Below are 21,699 nucleotides of genomic sequence, written 5' to 3' on the forward strand. Positions count from 1 at the left end.
GAAGTTCTGTCACTCAAGCTTTTGGGTCTCACTATCTGCCATGATCTTTCTTGGGAAAACCACATTTCCAAGCTGGCCTCCAAAGCCAGTCGCCGACTGGGCATCCTCCGTCGTGCGAAGTCCTTCCTCGGCACACCTGAGCTCCTCACCACATACAAGGCTTTCATCCGCAGCTCAATGGAATACTGTTCTCCCCTATGGGCTGGTGCTCCTGCCTCACACCTGGCTCGGCTTCACGCTGTTGAATCCAAAGCTTTCAAAATCATTGGAATCTCCCGCGATGAAGCTATCTCTGAGGGCCTTTCACTCACTCACCGCAGGCAGGTAGGTGGTCTTTCTGTCTTCTACCGACTCCTCTCCGGCCTTTCTCCCCCAGCTCTCTCTGTGCTCTGTCCCCCAAATATTCCTACAGGTCGCACAAGATCTGCCAGCAACCCTCTGATGGTTAAACTGCCGAAATCTCGGCTCTCTGCTCACCTTCACTCTTTCATTCCTCTTTTCTCCCGCCTGTGGAACAAACTCCCACACTCCCTTCAATCCCTCTCCTCCCTCCAGGTCTTTAAAACAGCTGTTCACCACCATCTCTTATCTTCCCCCATCCATAACCTTGATCTTTTCTACCCCCACTAATTCACCCCAGATCCACCTTGTTTGAAATTCCAACTTATTTCCTGGAAATCCTGGCAGTGTCCATATGTTTATACCTCTCCCACCCCCCCCCCCTTCACATGCCTCCCCCCCTTCACATGCCTCCCCCCCCTTCACATGCCTCCCCCCCAAAGCCCTCTCCCTCCCACAGATCTCTCGATGTCTCCATGTCTCTCGGTCCCTGCTCTCAAATGTTGTGTTTGTGTCCTTCCCCCTCTCTCCCCATCTTGTCTACCGCTCCCGATGTTATTTGTTTTATGTGTCTGTTTGTCTTTCTGTGTGATTAATGTTCGCTCTTTCACGAGCCTCGATCTTGTATACAAAAAAAAAAAAAAAAAAAAAAAAAAAAATTCTATTTTGGTGAAGATCTGAATGTCGATTCGGATAGGAGAATTATTTAATTTTTAAGTGATTCTTCACCATTGAGAGATCGGGCGAAAAGTGATATATAACATGGTATTAAAAAAAAGTTATGGACGAACTGATTTGATTTTGGTTCAGGTCCGAATCCAGATCCGACCTATCAGTGGGATACAAAACGTAAAATGCTCAGCCTGGCGGAGGTATGCTCTCTACCGAGTGTGGTTCTGGTTTGTAGATGGGTCATGGCTTCTGGGTTGCTACAGAACAGACAGGAAGTGCAAGGCCGAATGGCCTCGATCCTTCCTTATTTATGAGCATTAACAAAAGTCCAGATCAGAATTAAACAACCTCTTACATTAAATGTAAAATGTAAAATGTATGGCAGATACGATAAAGTCTCGGTAATTCGCTAATCTCTAACTTTTAAGCTGCACGATGACAATTTTTTTAGTGAACATAAAAACCAAGTGAATCCACTTCAGATGGTTCAGTGAAGTTACAGATACTGTTTCCTGTGTCTTTTTCTCCCTGGGTTTCTTCGTTCGTATTCAGCACAAGGCTGTGGGGTAGTGTCATTGGCTGATGGAGTGCCCGATGCCGGTTAGGGCAGGAATTTGTAATTTGGCCTTGCTTCCGGAGATGGCTCGCCTCCTCTTCACAAAGGTCACCATGAAAGTTTACAGTTGGGGTTCGGATTCCAGCCCAGGCTAGACATCTTAGAGGAGTGCGCGCGTCCCTCTCGGCCATTGTCGACCATTTCCCTCGATAAAGCAGGGATTTTGGGCTCAAGAACCTACTCAAGATAGGACATTAAACCTGCACTCTGGACTTCAGTTGAGCATCTTCTTCACACAAGTATTGTGAAGACTTATTGAATTGTGGGATTAAGAAATATGATCAAATGATCGCTTTCATATAAAGCTCTTGAGAGAAATCCGAGATATTTCTTCAATTAAATCGGTTTTACGTCGAGGGTATGTATATATGGATTAACATTAAATGGAATTGATGTCACATCGTTAAAGGATAAACAATTCTCCGTCCAAAGGATTCCTCGGCAATTTGCAATTAAAAAGTGGAATTTGCATATGCAGTGGCCCAACTACAACACTTTTCCACACATCTTGCTTCAATGAAGCATGTATCATGGTTTTCTTCTTCTTTTCCCTGTTAATATCGATACTCTTCTTAGTGAAGATTGAGGTATAACTAGAGCGGAACTCGGTAGAGTGCATACCTCCGCCAGGCTGAACATTTTACGGTTTGCATCCACTCATAGGTCGGATCTGGATGCAGACCTGAACAAAAATGGAATCAGCTTGTTCATGTCACCTACCCAACTCATCCACCTAGTTTTGTCATAATCCACCCACAACTTTTTTTGAAATATCGTGCGATATCGTTTTTTGCCCCATCACTCAATGGTGAACATGTGAACATGGTGAACAATGGTGCACATGGCCTTAAAATGCATGTTGTTGTTGTGTGTACTCAATGGTGAACGAGTGACTTGAAATTTAAAAAATAATTCTCTGATCCGAATCCGGATTCATATCTTCACCAAAATCGAATCGATTCGTCCTTGTCACATACACAACATGTCCACCAAGTTTAGACCGAATCCGTCCATAAATTTTTTAGATATTGTGCTGTATGTCAGTTTTAGCCCGATCACTGATGGTGAGGAATCACTTAAAATTCTCAGATCCAGATCCAGATTCGAATCTTCACCAAAATTGAATCAATTCTTCCTTGTCACATGCACTACTGCTCCACCAAATTTCGTCTGAATCCTTCGACGACTTTTTGAGATATCCTGTTCACAGACAGACAGGAGTGAACACATAACCTCCATCCATCTTCGGTAGCGGAGGCAATAATAATAATAATAATAATAATAATGATAATTTTAAAAATAATATATAGCACCAATATATTTGCTGATTAAGTAATTCAAAGGCGCTCCATGATCCAGCAAGACAAGCCTGCACAATGGTTGTTTATACGTGCTCTATCCTCTAAGTGCTGAGCATCAAGCAAGGAAGCAGCACGTACCATTTTAACGTCTTGGTTTGTTTTGTCCAGGGTTCTAACCCCCCCCCCCCCCCCCCCCAACCACCAATCCTCCAGGCTCGGAACAGGCGCACCAACCATTAACCCACCGAGTCTGGTTATATCCCAGTCTGATTCTAGTCTGTGGGCAGTCTAGACTTGGATTAAACTGAGATGATTGCATTTGTAAAATCAAATGATAACACCTTACTTTTGAGCATTTCCTTTTCAACTTGAGGTTGCGCAGTCTTTAATGAAAATATCCACATGGGAGATACAGCAGTCCTGCCCAGTGGTGAGTGTGCTCCAATTAGCAGACTTGTAACACTACTGAAATACCCGGCTAACAAGATGTAGATCAGGTTGTTTCCACTGTTCCCTAATTAATTAAAGACGTGCACTCTTCAAAGCATGCCAATTCTGAGCCCAGCTCAGTCAATTGCCAATATGGGTTTAATGCAGCATAACAAAGCAACCAGCATTCCACAGCACACTCCCCCACCCCATACTGCACCGACCTTCAAACAACACCAACACCAACACACACACACACACCAACACACACACACACACACACACACACACACACACACCAACACACACACACACACACACACACACACACACACACACACACACACACACACACACACACACACACACACACAAAGATCCGAGAGAATTACTCCTGAAAGCAATTTGTGCTGGACCCAGACTGCCAATTGTGTCTGGTTCCAGTTTATGGACAATGTTTCGACATCAATAAAACTGAAAGATGATTGCTTTAAATAAAAAAAATAAAAAGAAGTCATATTAGATCTTTACATATGTATATCTATGAGCATTTCCTTTTCAAGAAAATATGATTTTAGATACACAGCAGTTCTGCCCAATGGTAAGTGATGCCATCATGAGAAATCCACATCTTATGATACTAGTACACCCGCTAACTACGGGAGGGGCAGGAAAGGTCATTCCTCTTTGGGGTATATAGATTACAGTCTCTCTATGATCGGGTCTCAAGAAGGGTGTGTGTTCATTTACCAAGGTTCTTGTAGAGAGATCGCCAAGTGGTTTAAGCATTTGAGCAAGCACTCCATTCAAAACCGTTAAGGAACGGCTGGCTTGGCAAGCGCTAGCTAGCTGCTTGGTAAATGAGCACAACCCGAGCTTCTCCCTTTCAGTTTCGTGTTAAACAGAAGGAGCGAGTTTCAAAAGTTCGCTACGAAAAACGCCACGGTAACAGGAGGAAGAGCCATGTTATTAACCCAACAGTTATGGGGTACCTAGAGTACAGTAGATCTTCGCTCAGTTCTATAGGTAAAACTTACCTCATGCATGTCGGGATTCCTCCAAATTTCTTCATTTAGTTTTATAAACAGCATTAGCGACTGTTTAAAAAGCTAATCATACGTGTTTGTGGTTCATAATATTCATTACTGTTCATTAATGTCCATGGATGAGGGCGAGACTACCGGAAGTAAGCTGTAACACGTGCCCTTTTGTGGTTGGTTTTCAACGTATCGAATCACGTGACTGTTGTCGCGAAGAGTGCACTAACCGGAAGTTACGTAGTTCCGCGGGCGGCTATACAAACATTTCGTATTATTTTTCATAAAACTTTATATTGTTAGAAAGAGAATTACTTCTAGTTTGTCAGAAAGTTACAATTTTAAAGATCAGACAAGAATTAAGCGAGTTATGATCAAATAACCTCCACCGTTTCCATAATTTCCAGCTGTACAAAGTGCCCTTTTGTGGTTTGTTTTCAACGTATCCAATCACGTGACTGTTGTCGCGAAGAGTGCACTAACCGGAAGTTACGTAGTTCCACGGGCGTCTATTACCATACTTCTGGTGGAGGCCGTTGCTCCCACGAAAACGCCATGATAAGCTATTTATATATGTTGACTCGCCGGAAAAACCCCTTGGAGAGGTGGGATATTATTGGTATTAATATTGTTTTGTAATAACATTAATATTACGCTATTATCGTTAATATTGTTATTCTAAGCGACCTTGGAAAAACGCCACGATAAAGAAAACTTAATATGGCTATACACCTCAACACGCAACCCATTGATGGCAATGGCGGGGAAAACCCCCTCGGGGGAGAAAACCCCCTTGGGGAGGTGGGATATTATTGGTATTAATATTGTTTTGTAATAACATTAATATTACGCTATTATCGTTAATTTTGTTATTCTAAGCGACCTTAGAAAAACGCCACGAGAAAGAAAACTTAGTATGGCTATACACCTCAACACGCAACCCATTGATGGCAATAGCGGGGAAAACCCGCTCGGGGGAGAAAACCCCCTTGGGGAGGGGGGATATTATTGGTATTAATATTGTTTTGTAATAACATTAATATTACGCTATTGTGGGAGCTGTGCTCGCACGATAAAATCGGACAAAATGGACGACGCCAGGAATTATGTTTCTCTGAGCTATTTATTCCCAGCTCACTCAAACGAACTCCAAAGCACAAAAGCCACACCTCTCAGGCGGGGCATGGTATGCAAATAGATAAGTCACACCTCTCAACGGGGCGTGGTATGCAAGGCAAGCGTTCGCCTGGTAAAGGCAAGTCTCAACACGCCCGGGCGAGTCCGGACACGTGACCGCTCGCCGGTTGCGTCATCGGCCGGTGCAGGGTAATTGTGTCATGCTACCGGTACCCGCTACACGCGCCCCCCCAGAATGAACATGCACCGGGAGAGTCAGTTTGAGGGGGGTCTTGATGACCCGGCCGAAACGACCCCTGACGATTCGTGTGGGGGTGGTAGGTGGCGGGGCGGTGGATGGTCGGGCGGGGGGCCTGGTTGACGGGGGACGGCCCCGTCGTGGAGGAAGGGCCAACCGTGGAGGTTGGTCGAGGTCCAAATGGGCCGGCTTGAGGCGGTCCACGGAGATGCGGTCTGCCTTGCCGCCGATGTCGATGGTGAACGACTTATCGTCCCTCTTCAGGACCCGGAAAGGTCCATCGTACGGCGGCCGGAGCGGTCCCCAGTGTGCGTCGTGCCGGATAAAAACGTACTCCGCAGAGCGAAGTGCTGGCGCGACGTGGGGTTGGGGGCAGCCGTGATGGGACGTGGGCACGGGGGCAAATCTCCTGGCGGCCTCCTGGAGGACCGAGCGTTGGCGAGCCGCGGACCAGGGGCCGGTGGCGTCAGTGATGAATTCGCCCGGCACGCGCAGTGGATGGCCGTAGACCAGCTCGGTGGTGGAAGTCTGGAGGTCCTCTTTAGGGGCCGTTTGGAGGCCCAATAGGACCCACGGGAGCCTGTCGGCCCAACCGTCGTCCTGGAGGCTGGCCCTGAGAGCGTCCTTCATCGAGCGGTGGAACCGCTCGCACAAGCCATTGGCTTAGGGGTGGTAGGCCGTGGTGCGGTGAAGCTTGACCCCCAAGGCCTGGGCGACCGTGCCCCAAAGCTCGGAGGTGAATTGCGGGCCTCTGTCGGAGGAGATGTCCGAGGGGGCGCCGAAACGAGCAATCCAGGTGCCAATGAAGGCCTGCGCCACGTCGGCGGATGTTGTTGATGCCAGTGGGACGGCCTCCGGCCACCTGGTGGTCCTGTCCACCATTGTGAGGAGGTGGGTGAAGCCCCGCGAGGAGGGAAGGGGTCCCACCAGGTCCACATTGACGTGGTCGAAGCGCCGCGCGGGCACGTTGAATGGTGCCAACGGGGCCTGGGTGTGCCGGTGGACCTTCGCGCGCTGGCAGGCGACACAGGCATTGGCCCAGTCGCGGACGTCTTTACGGAGCCAGTGCCAGACAAATTTCGCTGCCACGAGCTTCTGTAATGCTTTCCGGCCCGGGTGGGAAAGGCCGTGGAGGGCGTCAAAAATGTGCCGCCGCCATCCGGTGGGCACGATGGGGCGAGGTTAGCCCAGGAGAACTGTGCCTGTGTCCTCGAAGGGGAGGTCGGCCAACCGCAGGCCTGTGTCCGCTGTCCGGAGGGCTTGCACCGTGGGGTCGGCGGTCTGGTCGGCCACCATGCGGGCGAAGTCCACACCCAGGTGGACGGCATTCGCGCCGGACCGGGAGAGGCAATCGGCCACAGCGTTGTCCTTGCCCGCGACGTGCCGGATGTCCGTCGTAAATTCGGACAAGGCGGAGAGGTGGCGCTGCTGGCGGGCCGACCACGGCTCCGAAGCCTTGGCCATGGCGAAGACCAGGGGTTTGTGGTCCACAAACTCCGTGAACGGGCGGCCCTCCAAAAGATGGCGGAAGTGGCGAACAGCCAGGTAAAGGCCGAGGAGCTCGCGGTCGAAAGCGCTATACTTGCGCTCGTTAGGGCAAAGCTGCCGGCTGAAGAAGGCCAGCGGTTGCCAAGCTCCATTCACCCACTGTTCATGCACGGCGCCCACCGCGTAGTCGGAAGTGTCCGTGGTGAGGGCGATGGGTGCGTCGAGCGCCGGGTGCGCCAGCATGGTCGCGTTGGTGAGGGCCAGCTTAGCGCCCGTGAACGCCGTGTCCATCTCTGTGGTCCAGGCGACGTCGTGCTTGGCCGGCTTGCCCCGGAGGGCTTTGTACAGGGGGCGCATGAGTTGGGCGGCGCGAGGCACGAACCGGTGGTAGAAATTTACCATCCCCAAAAATTCCTGTAGGGCCTTGATGGTGCGAGGGCGCGGGAAACTTGTGACTGCCTCCACCTTGGTAGGCAGCGGGACGGCCCCGCGCTTCGTGATGCGGTGCACCAGGAAGTCGACGGCCGCTACGCCAAACTGGCATTTCGCCGGGTTGATGATGAGGCCGTGCTGGCCGAGGCGCTCAAAAAGCGTGCGCAGGTGGACGAGGTGCTCCGCCCGGGAAGTGCTGGCGATGAGAATGTCATCCAGGTAGACAAACAGAAAGGTGAGATCGCACAGCACACTGTCCATCAGCCGCTGGAAGGCCTGGCCCGCGTTCTTAAAGCCGAACGGCATTCGGAGGAACTCGAAGAGGCCAAAAGGTGTAATTAAAGCCGTCTTCGGAACGTCGGCCGGCCGGACAGGTACCTGGTGGTAGCCCCGAATGAGGTCGACCTTGGAGAAGATCACCCGCCCCGCCAAACGGGCGGAAAAGTCCTGTATGTGTGGTATCGGGTACCGGTCGGGGGTGGTGGCGTCGTTGAGGCGGCGGTAATCGCCGCATGGTCGCCATCCGCCACCCGGTTTGGGCACGATGTGCAGGGGCGAGCCCCACGCGCTATTCGAGCGTCGCACAATTCCCAATCGCTACAGCGCATCGAATTCCGCCTTCCCTATGGCGAGTTTGGCCGGGTCGAGGCGGCGAGCCCTGGCGTAGACCGGTGGACCTGTGGTCGGGATGTGGTGTTCGACGCCGTGCTTGACGGCGACGGCCGAAAACGTCGGCTGCGTGAGGGCGGAAAACTCTTAGAGTAGGCGGGTGAAATCGTCCGTGGCCGGGAGCGCGCAGGCTAGCTTGGTCGGAGCGGAGCCGCTCAATGAGCAAGCGAGCGAGCTGAAGGTCTCCGCGTTGATGAGCCGATGCCGTTTGACGTTGACCAAAAGCCCATGCGCACAAAGAAAATCTGAACCAAGCAAGGCCATGGGAACGTTCGCCGTGATGAAGTCCCACCTGAAGCGTAGGCCCCCGAAGCAGGATTCGACGCTGCGCGAACCGAAGGTGCGGATGGAGGAACCGTTTGTGGCGACCAAAGCGGGGCCGCAAAGCGCGGCCTGTTTGTCCTCCACCGAGGTGGGTATCACGCTCAGCTGAGCGCCGGTGTCACACAAAAAACGCCGCCCGGACTCCGTGTTCGTGATAAACAGAAGGCTGCCTGAATGGCCGAAGCTCATGGCAGGCAGCGAGCACCGGACTGGTCGTTTCCCGACCCGCCAAATGTGCACGGTGGGCGGCACGTTCTGGCCTTCTGCCCGAACCTGGCGTGGTAATAGCACATGGTCCGCTCTGGTGGAGGCTCCGGCGGTCGCGTCAGGTTCGGTCGACGGGGCGTCGCGGCGGCCGCTGCCGTCAGTGGCGCTGACTCGGCCAGTGGAGGCGCCGGTCGTGGCGCGGGCGTTGCCTCGGTCGGCCCAGGGTCCCAGGTGGCCGCTCCGACGTGTCACCTGGCCGAGCAAAATTTATCAGCCTCCTTGGCCAGGGCGCGAGGGTCCGTGATGGGCGAATTAGCCAAAGCTAAGCGTACCTGCCCGGGTAGCCGCTGGAGAAACAGCTCGCGGAAGAGGAAGTCCGGGCTGTGGTCACCGAGAAGAGCAAGCATGTGGTCCATGCTTCCGGATGGACGGGTCTCGCCCAGCTCCGGGAGGTGTAGTCGTGCGCGTTCGGTCTCCGTGAGTCCAAACGCACCGAGGAGTAGGCCTTTGAGCGCGCCGTATTTGTCGGCGTCCGGCGGGTGCTGTCGGAAGCTCAGAACCCGGGCCGCGGAGGAGGCGTTGAGCGCGGAGACCACGTGTTGGTAGTGCGTCGTGTCCTCCGTAATCTTTCGCAGGGCGAATTGAGAATCGGCTTGAGCAAACCAAACGGCCGCGTGAGATTCCCAAAAGCCCGGGAGCTTCAAAGCTTCAGCTGTCTCCATCGCCGTGTTCGTAGAAAGAGGTCACCAATTGTGGGAGCTGTGCTCGCACGATAAAATCGGACAAAATGGACGACGCCAGGAATTAAGTTTCTCTGAGCTATTTATTCCCAGCTCACTCAAACGAACTCCAAAGCACAAATGCCACGCCTCTCAGGCGGGGCGTGGTGTGCAAATAGATAAGCCACGCCTCTCAACGGGGCGTGGTATGCAAGGCAAGCGTTCACCCGGTAAAGGCAAGTCTCAACACGCCCGGGCGAGTCCGGACACGTGACCGCTCGCCGGTTGCGTCATCGGCCGGTGCAGGGTAATTGTGTCATGCTACCGGTACCCGCTACACTATTATCGTTAATTTTGTTATTCTAAGCGACCTTGGAAAAACGCCATGATAAAGATAACTTAATATGGCTATACACCTCAACACGTAACCCATTGATGGCAATGGCGGGCAAAACCCACTCGGGGGAGAAAACCCACTTGGGGAGGGGGGATATTATTGGTATTAATATTGTTTTGTAATAACATGAATATTCTGCTATTATCGTTAGTTTTGTTATTCGATGCGGCCTTGGAAAAACGCCACAATAAAGCTAACTTAACATGGATATACACCTCAACATGCAACCACATTGGCGGCAATGGCGGGGAAAACCTGCTCGGGGGAGAAAACCCCCTTGGGGAGGTGGGATATTATTCGTATTAATATTGTTTTGTAATAACATTAATATTATGCTATTATCGTTAGTTTTGTTATTCGATGCGGCCTTGGAAAAACGCCACGATAAAGCTAACTCAATATGGCTATACACCTCAACACGCATCCACATTGGCGGCAATGGTTGGGAAAACCCGCTCGGGGAAGAAAACTCCCTTGGAGAGGGGTGGGGGGATGAATGCGCTACAACCTTCATTGTGTAACCCTTGGTCATCCTGTCAAGTTTGGTTGAGATTGGATAATAACGACGGAATGTATTGGGGTCAAAAATTCATCAGACAGACACAAATGGCATATTTTAATATGATGACCTCCTCGTGTAAAACTTTAATATACTGTACTTACAAATTAAACAACTAGAGTCAATTTAACGGCCTGCCAACGCAAATCCCCCGCTACCACCGAAAAAAAAGTTGAAAGATGGCAAAAAGTTCCACCACCCCACTTCCTGGGGAATGAACTGGGCGTCAAATCCACAAAATCTTTAAATATTTCATGCGTCCCCCAACGTTGTTTGCATTTTGAAAGTTTCATTAAAAATGCTTTAAAATGTGACAAACAAAATCTAATCGGCTTGTTCTTGTCACCTAACCAACTCGTCCACCAAGTTTAGCCATAACTCGTCCATAACAATATCATGTTATATATCGCTTTTCACCCGATCTCTCAATGGTGAAGAATCGCTTAAAAATTAAATAATTATCGTATCTGAATCCATTATCAGATCTTCACCAAAATTGAATGGATTCTTCCTTGTCACACCCACAACCTCTCTACCAAGTTTCGTCCAAATCCATCCATTACGTTTTGAGATATCCTGCTATGTATCGTTTTTGGCCCTATCTCGCAATGGTGAAGAATCACTTTAAAAATTATGGTAGCCGGATCCGAATCCAGATCTTCACCAAAATCTAATAATTTAGTCCTTGTAACATACACCACCTCTCTGCCAAATTTCATCCGAAGCCGTCCACAACTTTTTGAGATATCTTGTTCACAAACAGACAGACAGACAAACAGACAGGGGTGAAAACATAACCTCCATCCCCCGCACCTTTGGTGGCAGAGGCAATTACAATATTTCCCCATTTTTTTTCCAAAAAACACATGATATAACAATGTAAGTGATAAAAAGGTAAACGCTATTTGGCCCATCATACCTGAACCATATCCACACGCCATACTCCAAGCAGCTGCATGAGCTTGTGTGAATTGTAGAGCTCAACCTCAAGCAGAGGATTTAGCCTGGGTACGTAATGGCCTACACTTGTCTGCTTCCTAAATGAGCTATCATGCTACCCTGAAATCGAATGAAAGGCCGGCTTTGTTGCATGAAGAATCGGATTTTAGTGACTTACACTTTTTGCCCCCCTCCCTCCCCTCTCAACCCCCACCCCCCCCCCCCACCCCCACGCCCATTACTCCCAACACACTCCTTTCTCACACCCAATGTCAGGCCATTAGTTTGGCTCATGCCTGTTTTGCTCAACAGCAGCTTCGCTACCTGTAGTGTTTAAAAAGTATGGTGATGTCTCTAATCAAAAGAAGTAAGCTTGAGATGTCACAAGAGATTATTCACAAACATCTGAAACAACCTATGGTACTCATCAATGGTTTCACAATGCACTGAGTAAGGACTTCCTGGTGATTCCTGCCTACATCATGAATGCATGAAGATATTCATGCTTCACTACCAGGATATAAAACTGCAAACTTGTTTTTGCTGTACATGGTCTCGTCCTGGAGCATATAAGATGACAAAGATGAAAATGACAATATAGTAGAATGGATTTAACACATGATGTGAGGTGCAAATGTGGACAAAAGAAGATGTTAATGGTAACAAATTGGCATTATGCTGTTATGGGAAAGCTTGATAATCTGAAATGAAATACAAGATAAGGTGGATTCAATTATCACACCAGAGAGGGAAGGTATTCCAGGAAAAATGGTATCAACACCCCCATCACCTGCAGTGCCTTCGGAAAAAGTATTCACACCCCTGGACTTTTTTCACATTTTGTTGTGTTACAGCCTGAATTAAAAATGGATTTTAATTGAGATTTTTTGTCACTGATCTACACATAATACCACAGAATGTCAAAGTGGAATTATGTTTTCAGAAAAATGTACACAATAATTTTTAAAATCAGGTGTTTACACAGATTCTCAATGGGATTCAAGTCTGGGCTTTGGCTGGACCACTCAAAGACTTTCAACGTTCTTGCTCCGAAGCTGTTCCAGTGTTGCTTTGGCTGTATGCTTGGGGTCATTGTCCTGTTGGACCGTAAATCCTCGCTGTAGTCGAAGGTCTTTTGCACTGTCATTGTTCCCTCTATTATTACAAGTCTCCCAGTCCTTGCCACTAAAAAGCATCCCCATAGCATGATGCTGCCACCACCATGCTTCACTGTAGGGATGGTGCTACATGGGTGATGAGATGTGCTTGGTTTCTGCCAGACATAGCGCATTGGATTCAGGCCAAAGAGTTCAATTTTCGCCTCAACAGACCACAGAATCTTTTACCTCATGTTCTCACAATCGTTCACGTGCCTTTTTGCAAACTCCAGGTGTGCTGTCATGTGTCTTTTTCTCAGGAGTGGCTTCCGTCTGGCCACTCTCCCATAAAGTCTAGATTTCTGAAAGGCTGCAGAGACTGTAGGCCTTCTTGCAGGTTCTCCCATCTCAGCCAAGGAACTCTGTAGTTCTGTCAGAGTGGTCATTCGGTTATTGGTCACCTCCCTGACAAAGGTCCTTCTTGCTCGGTTGCTCTGTTTGGCTGGACGGCCAGCTCTAGGAAGAGACTCCATAGTTCCATCTTCTTTCCACTTCCTAATGATGGAGCTCACTGCGCTCTTGGGAACTTTCAACACTTGAGAAGTTGTTTTATCCCCTTCCCGAGATCTAGGCCTTCTCACAATATTCTATCTCTGAGTTCTACGGACATCCTTGGGCATCATGGTGGAGTTTCTGCTCTGACATGAACTGTCAACTTTGGGATCTTGTATAGAAAGGTGTGTTTCTTTCTAAATCATGTCCAGTCAATTGAATTGTCCACAGGTGGGCTCCAATCAATTTGTAGAGACATCTCATTAATGATCGAAATAAATTGGATGCACCTGAGCTTAATTTGGAGTGTCATAGCAAAGGGGTTGAATACTTATTGACTCAAGACATTTAGACTTTTCATTTTTAATTACTTTGTAAAAAATTCTGAAAATAAGATTCCACACTGACATTATGAGTTATTATGCGTCGATCAGTGACAAAAAATCTCAATTTAATTCATTTTAAATTCAGGCTGTAACACAACAAAATGTGAAAAAAGTCAAGAGGTGTGAATACTTTCTGAAGGCGCAAGCATAACCACAAAGGTTATGCTTTCACCCTTCTTTGTCTGTCTGTCTGTTTGTTCATGTCTGTCTGTGAGCAGGATATCTGAAACAGTTATGGACAGTTGATGACAAAACTTGGTGGATGAGTTGGTTAGGTGACAAGAACAAACCGATTCGATTTTGGTCCAGGTCCGAATCCAGATCCGGCCTATCAATGGGATACAAAACATAAACTGTTCAGCCTGGTAGAGGTTTGCTCTTATGGACTTGCTGGGAGTTTAAGTTAACTTTAGTATTACTATATGTCACACTAATGTGGTTTATGTACTGCAGGAAGGATTGCCGGTAACTGAAATGATTACACTTCCAGTTACAGTAATCTGCAGAGAATACCTGCTTCAAACTGGAGTCAAAATATATGTACCTAAAAATTCAAATGAGCACAAGGTATCACAAGGTGAGGAAAAGGTAAAAGCCATTTGGCTCATCATACCGGAGCCACATCCATACACCACACTCCCCCTAGTTTTGATTTTATAGACTTATCTATAGACAAGTAGTTTAAGAAGAGTTTAAGTCGACCAATACATTTCACACTCTAGTTATTTACTATATGTAATACAATGCAGTGTGAGTGTGTGTGTCTTAGTTAGTTTGTTACTTTTGCAATCTGTCATCGTGTGATTTTAGTGCAAGTAGTTAAATAACAGCTGAAATTCCATTCGTAACAATAATTCCTTAAATAATGTAAATTTAACAAGGTAAATGACGTCTTCCGCTTGCTGGTCGTCAACAGCTCATCCCACACGGGGTAAGCTGTGGATGGGCAGCAGGTGATATTTTATTTTGACATCCATTGTGGATGTATTCAAGACTTTTGCCCACCAGACACACAACCGTCAGCCTGAAAGTGTACTGGACATTTGAACATGCGTTGGGCGCACCCGCACGTCCATCAGCTGGTAAAAAACGGGCCGCCCGTTACTTGAGCCGGCCGCCTGATGGATGCGCTGGTTCAAACAGGGGCTGAGGGTGCACAATTAGGAGACACCACTGACGGATTTGAACAGCTGGAAGCTGGAAGAGCGATTCAAGAGAATCGGAGCGACAGAAAAGTTTTGTGGTCGGTTCACAGGAACAGACGCGCTCAGTCTTCTCACCTGTATCAACTACAGAGCCCCCTGCCTACTACAACAGACGCGCCGTTGGCACCCTCGAGGCTCCTTCACATGTATGTGTCTTGGCCACCCTCAGGATCCTTCTGCTGTACCCATTGCTATATCTTGTGAACTGCCAACATCATTAGAGCTTTTCGACTGTGCCAACAGCTCATCAATCACAATAGAGGTTCCATAAATAGTTGGCAGTAAACGGTCATCTCTCTTCAACTGTCGCTCTCAAGATTTTGCTGTGTGGCCACAGATTCTCAATATCCTCAGATCAAGTTCTCTTGATATTTTTATTCTTTAAATCCTTCCAGCCTCAATTGATGTATCACTTCCCTTGATCTTTAGCTTCCTTTTATGGCCCCCCCCCCCCGCAAGGTGGCACAGTAGGCTCAGGCAGAAGAGGCCCTGAGGTCGTGGTAGGCACAAAAGGTTCCACAGTACAGATACGCTCTCAGTGATAATAACAAAGAACTTTGGCACAGGCAGAGATCTTTCGGCCATTCATGCCTGTACTACACCAACACCAGATACAGGTGAGAGCCTTGAGAGTGCAAACTGAATAGAAACACTGCAGTGGGAACAGGAGGAAAGCTCCATACTACAGACTCGTGTTTGGCAGAATTTCTGATTTTCACATTTTCTATGCAAGGGTCTAGGCTCATGGAGGACATACACAAGGAGGAAAGGGGGATCAAAACAAAAAAGGGTAACAATGGCCAGTAGAGGAAGAGATTGGGGAAAAAACATCAGTGTCGGACCATAGTAGCGATCGTGGATTTACATGCTTGAGGTAGTGATGGGCTGCACCTTTGAAGGACTGAAATCAGGAGGATGAGACAAGAGATCCACAAGCAGATGATTCCATCATAGAAATTCATAGAAAATAGAAATCATAGAAATTAGAGGACAAATTAAGGCAGAGGGCAACCAGCCTGGACTTTGGGAGGGTTGAGCAAGTGAACGTTTCTTAACAAACACATGTGACCTGATTGGAATAAGAGTGTAGAGGTAGGAGAAGGTAGGAAGAGCAAGACCAGATATAAGGGCCATTGTCCAAAGAGAATACCAACTTGGTGCTGGTGGGAGAATCCCTGGGAATCAGCCTCCTATTTTTGAGATTCCAATGAGACTTTGTTTTCAAGTGCCTCAATATGAGCAAGGTGGATAGCAGGAGCACTAGCCAAAAGTGGTGAGTCACACTATATGGAGATCTTTATGAAAGCCTTAAGTGTACCCAGTGATGAGTTTGGCATGGCCGATCAGTAAGGCCTTCGCTCAATGGAGAATACCCAGATGACTGGCCTTTGATGCTCGCTTGGTGTGATGATTCTCCATCGGAAACCTGTTGCAGATAGTGAAGCCAACAAGTTCCAGCAACTAAACCTTTGTCCAGAGAAGAACGAGATTGGATAATTTGATTGTCGATCCTTGTGGAGAGACGGTGTGAGAGTGGAGAACTTGCTGGAATGGCCAACCTTTCACAAGAGTGATCTATCATTCTACTAAGGGTGGAGTCATCTGCAAAATGGTGACGCTGCTTTTCAATAGAATCAGATATGTCATTTATATCTAGTTATCAGACATCTAGTTCTGTGAAATCATGGCTGACTTCTGGTGACATTCATAATCAGGTTTCTCCAAACATCCCTATCGTGCAATGCTTCCCAAAGCTCCAGCGGAGACAGCTTGGTTGCAGCCATTACCCAATCCATTCAGCATATACAAGGTCTGCCTCTTCCTCTTCTTCCTTCACCCATACTCAGCATGGTCGACTTTTATTTATTTTTTTGTATACAAGATCGAGGCTTGTGTAAGAGCTAACATTTATGACAAAAAGACAAACTGACACATAAAACATAAGATAAAAGGAGCGGGAGACAAGATGGGGAGAGAGAGGGAAGCACACAAGTACAACATTTGAGTGCAGGGACATTGGGAGATCTGTGGGAGGGAGAGGGCTTGGGGGGAGGAGGCACGGGAAAGGGATTGGGTTGTGGGGGTGGGAGAGGTATAAAACACATGGACACTGCTAGCACTTCCAGGAAAGAAGTCTGAATTTCAAAAAAGTGGATTTGGGGTGGATTAGTGGGGGTAGAAAAGATCAAGGTTTTGGATGGGGGGAGATGAGAGATGGTGGTGAACAGCTGTTTTGAAGACCTGGAGGGAGGAGTGGGATTGAAGGGAGTGAGGGAGTTTGTTCCAGAGGTGGGAGAAAAGAGGAATGAAAGAGTCAAGGTGAGCAGTGAGTCTTGATTTTGGCAGTTTCACCATAAGAGGGTTGCAGGCGGATCTTGTGCGACCTGTAGGAATATTTGGGGGACAGAGGGCCGACAGAGCTGGGGGAGCAAGGCCGGAGAGGAGTCGGTAGAAGACAGAAGACCCTTGGAGTTAGCTTCATCGCGGGAAATTCCAATGATTCTGAAAGCTTTGGTTTCAACAGCGTGAAGCCGAGCTAGGTGCGAGGCAGGAGCACCGGCCCAGAGGGGAGAGCAGTATTCCATTGAGCTGCGGATGAAAGCCTTGTATGTGGTGAGGCGCTCAGGTGTGCCAAGGAAGGACTTCGCACGACGGAGGATGCCCAGTCGGCGACTGGCTTTGGAGGCCAGATTGGAAATGTGGTTTTCCCAGGAAAGATCATGGCAGATAGTGAGACCCAAAAGCTTGAGTGACAGAACTTCTTGGAGAGGATTGTTGAGAAAGTAGATGGGAGGGTTTTCCAGACTATCTTTTCAGAGAGACAAAGTGAGAGTGTGAGATTTGTCAGGATTGAAAGACATGTTCCACTTGTTTGACCAGTCTGTGATTTTGTTCAGGTCTGCAAAGAGTGAGGAGACTTTCTGCAAACAGACTTTCTTCTCCAGGTCTTTAAAACAGCTGTTCACCACCATCTCTTATCTTCCCCCATCCAATACCTTGATCTTTTCTACCCCAGGTAATTCACCCCAGATCCACTTTTTTGAAATTTAGACTTCTTTCCTGGAAGTCCTAGCAGTGTCCATGTGTTTTATACCTCTCCCACCCCCCACCCCCTTCCCGTGCCTCCTCCCCCCAAGCCCTCTCCCTCCCACAGATCTCCTGATGTCCCTACACTCAAATGTTGTACTTGTGTGCTTCCCTCTCTCTCCCCATCTTGTCTCCCGCTCCCTTTATCTTATGTTTTATGTGTCAGTTTGCCTTTTTGTGATTAATGTTAGCTCTTACACGAGCCTCGATCTTGTATACCAAAAAAAAAAAAAAAAGCTTCGTCCGAATCCTTCCATAACTATTTGAGATATTCTGCACACAGACAGACAAACAGACAAAGGGGTGAAAAAAAATAACCTCGGTTCACCTTCGCTGGTGGAGGTAATTAAGGCTAGATGCCAGACAGTATCAATACTTTGAGAGATATCCAGAGAGACTGCCCAAAGCTCTTTCTTGTGATTCAGGACATCCATCCACTGCTATGTCAGAAGGTGGAACACTGGAACAGCCAGAGCAGAAGCCAAACAAGCAACGGTCGGAAATTAGCAAGTCGGAGACGAGATGGTACCTGATGACAACCGCAACGATGGACTTCATTCCGTTGCTCATTATGGGGAGAAGCATAATAGATGTGTCGTTCAGCACATCCGTTTTGGAACCTTTCTTATGAATAAGAGTGAAATTTGCAACTTTCGAAAATGGAGGAAGTTGACATTGCAAGAAACATTCAATCTCAATTTGATGTTATATTTTATTCTTAACATCAGAGGCAAACATACACCCAAGGGAGTAGATTTTTGCAATAATCTTCACCTCCAGGATGGAAGATTTCTCTGCGAAGTCTTTCGTCTTCACGGACATTGTGCTATTTTGCTCTGACCGAGAGATAACCCTCGGAACGTCAGCCACATCTAGTTTTGTATGATGTACAAACAGGTAACGCGATTCCTGAAAGGTTGACGTCGTATTACTTCAGTCACAAGATGAGTCAGTTTCTTTCTTTCTTTCTTTTTCTTTTTCCCCCCCCCCCCTTTTTTTTTTTTTTGTATACAAGATCGAGGCTCGTGAAAGAGCTAAAAGTTTTAATAACAAAAGTTTTGATAAACCAAAAGATTTGTCTTCTCATTCCATCTTTGCAATGTTTCTAACTTAGCTGGAGTTCCCCGAGATCCACCACCGCCTCCTCGGCTGGACGATAAATGATAAGTTTTAAAACTTTTTTTTAAAGATAAGTAATACACAAACTTTTTCATTAAAATTATTAAAGTGTTCTGGAAAGAATTTAATGAAAGAATTCGGTCTTAAAAAGTGGCAAAAACACTTCTGTTCTTGACATAAAAGCCACTTATCAAAATGATTATTGTTCGCCCCGTTGTAATTAGGCGAGGCTGTAGAATCAAAAAGCAGTGGCACAACCAAGGAGGATTTTACTGCACTTTGCAACTTCCATGACAACAAATGGATGCAACAAAAAGTGCATTGCAACAGTGCTGGGCTGAAGCACAAATTCCCTGCAAATCCTCATCAAGCTGTGATGAAGTCACAAAACAGTAGAAAGTTGAAATCCAAATCTGGTGATAACCTCTCACTTGAATTTCAACCCAGGGTCAAGAAAATCAAAGCTGTGGATTGCACCGACTTCCGCTGCACAGTACGACGCAGGAACAGTCTGTGCCTTGTGCCAGGATTATTTGTCAAAGGGCAAATTAAAGTGGGTATCGACGAGATTACTTAACCTGTGCAGGTGTTGCCATCTGTTACTGCAAATGCAAACTCTAGGAGTCTAGGGTGAAAATAAAATGGTGGACATACCAGTTTCTGTGGCCAAGTAGTCATTATCTTCCGGCAGTTCAAAAATCTCCAGGTCGAGGTGAGCCGTCGCGTCACCTGCACCCTCGCTGAGTCGTTCCTTCGCGAGGGCGGCAGCCAACCGCTCACCACGACCGCATGAAGAGCGGTCGTCCAAAACAATGGCTGCGGGGTGACATCCGAGAATGAATGACATTGGTGATCCGCAATGATTTTAGGATTGTGGTTGTGATGCAGCTACGATTTCAGCAAAAGTAAGGGTTAAGCTTTCTTTGCCTTTGGTTTTTGGGTTAGAACTGCAATTAAGGTTCGGAATCCATTTGGAGAGGGCGAGTAAGTAGCAATGGGGCGGGAATCCAGGACTGCCATCTGCCACAAGTTGCCCACTGCTGCCTCACAGGCTGAAGGTTAAAATGCTCGTTTAGCCATTGGCTTCCTGACATTGTTTTGGTTATTCTCCATTGCCCAGCACAGAATCTTCACCCTTCTGCTGTTCTCTAAGATCATGCCTAACCTCTTCTTTATGTGCCACTCTCAATCGTACTGCAGGCAATTTATGCCTTCTGATTCCTGTGTCATCCTCATGAATTCTCTGCCAATTCCTCCTTTTGAATTTGGCGTGTACGTCATATATTTTACCTCGATGATGAGGCTCATAAGAAGAGTTCGGTGTTGAGGGTAAACTCTTGTAAACCCAAGTGACCTTTTTTTGGTTTGGGGTCATCATGAATGATTTTTTTTGGTTTGGGGTCCTCAATATTTGGTTTGGGGGTGACGGACATAATGGATAACTCGGAGGGAACCGTCCAGTCTGGATTTGATTCCTAATCCGACTATATTAAACCATTACCTTGGTCTATCTGCTAGCATTTCCTAAGGGTCGATATCAACAAGATCCTACCATCTTTCACAAAGATTCCATCAATTCCCTGCCCAATTCCAGATCCAAACCCGAACCCACAGAGGGCACCACATTAAGGGCTGGATTGCATCCCGTATATAAATGATGCAACCAGCATCTCGGTAACTGCATGCCAAAGAACGAATGATTGGATTCAGGGGTGGTCGTCCGCAACCCCCCACGTTATATCGCTCTCTTCTCTGTGTTCTCTCTACCCACCAACCTCTTTCCCCATACAGATCCTGCCGTAAATTATTCCCTAGTTATAAGGCGCTGGAGTAAACGCATCGTCATCAAAAGCTGCACACAAATTAAAATCTCATTACAGCTCAAGCCCTCAGGTCTGCTTCTCATTCTCGTGTCCCTCTATTTTGTCTTCCTTCTGCACTGCCCTTTATCCAATGGTGTTTCCATCCATTAAGCTGCGCTTCATTGATCGATCGCAGATTCGAGATTTAGTACCCTACACCAATGCTGCACTGTACAGTTTAAACGATTTTGACCCTATTAATGCTTGGTTCCATTTTTCTGTCTCTCCAGAGATTTAAAAAATTGTCTTGTGTGAAATGGTTTCATTTGATGATGACTGAGCCAGAAACAACTATTCAGGACTGAATGTTGAAATAATGATCATTGCACTCCACTCTTTTTCGTCATGGACCATCACTCTGATCTGTACATATTTTACTCTATTAACCAGTTATTTAAATTTAGTCTGATATCACAAGCTGATAAATTCCTGATACAGTGTTGGATTACGAAAATGGAGTACAACTCTTCTTTTTGCATAATGGTACCTTTGGGCGATTATCCGGTGTTAGAAATTGTTACATTTTCAGATGCCTTTGTTTTGACTGCAAAGCTCTTAATCAGATAGATTCAGGGTGTCCCGGAATAATGTGGGCACACTTCATCAAGTAATATTTGTATTTCAATAATCACAATATTAACAACTGTGATGGCTCGAAGTGGTATACCCCAATGGGTGGTATTAACTCACTGTGCCGATAACTTAGGCATGAAATCTTCAGCTACACTCGGATAACTTAGGCATGGCATCTCCAGATACATTTGGAGAACTTAGGCATGGAATCTCCAGCTATAGTCGGAGAACTTAGGCATGGCATCTCCAGATACATTTGGAGAACTTAGGCATGGAATCTCCAGCTACAGTCGGAGAACTTAGGCATGGAACCTC

The 21,699-nt window shown here is 47.3% G+C and overlaps 1 protein-coding gene across 1 annotated transcript in view; it reads right to left on the bottom strand.

Moving 5' to 3' along the window:
* Window positions 1–21,699, bottom strand: part of GRIK5 (glutamate ionotropic receptor kainate type subunit 5) — a 516,667-nt gene that overhangs the window by 428,026 nt on the left and 66,942 nt on the right. The window contains exon 3 of the mRNA XM_078782648.1: window positions 19,604–19,765. Coding sequence (XP_078638774.1) covers window positions 19,604–19,765 — 162 coding nt within the window. The remainder of the gene's footprint in view (window positions 1–19,603; window positions 19,766–21,699) is intronic.

The sequence above is a fragment of the Myxine glutinosa genome, chromosome 7 (genome assembly GCF_964187855.1).
Source record: "Myxine glutinosa chromosome 7, kmMyxGlut1.1, whole genome shotgun sequence".
NCBI classification, from domain to species: Eukaryota; Metazoa; Chordata; class Myxini; order Myxiniformes; family Myxinidae; genus Myxine; species Myxine glutinosa.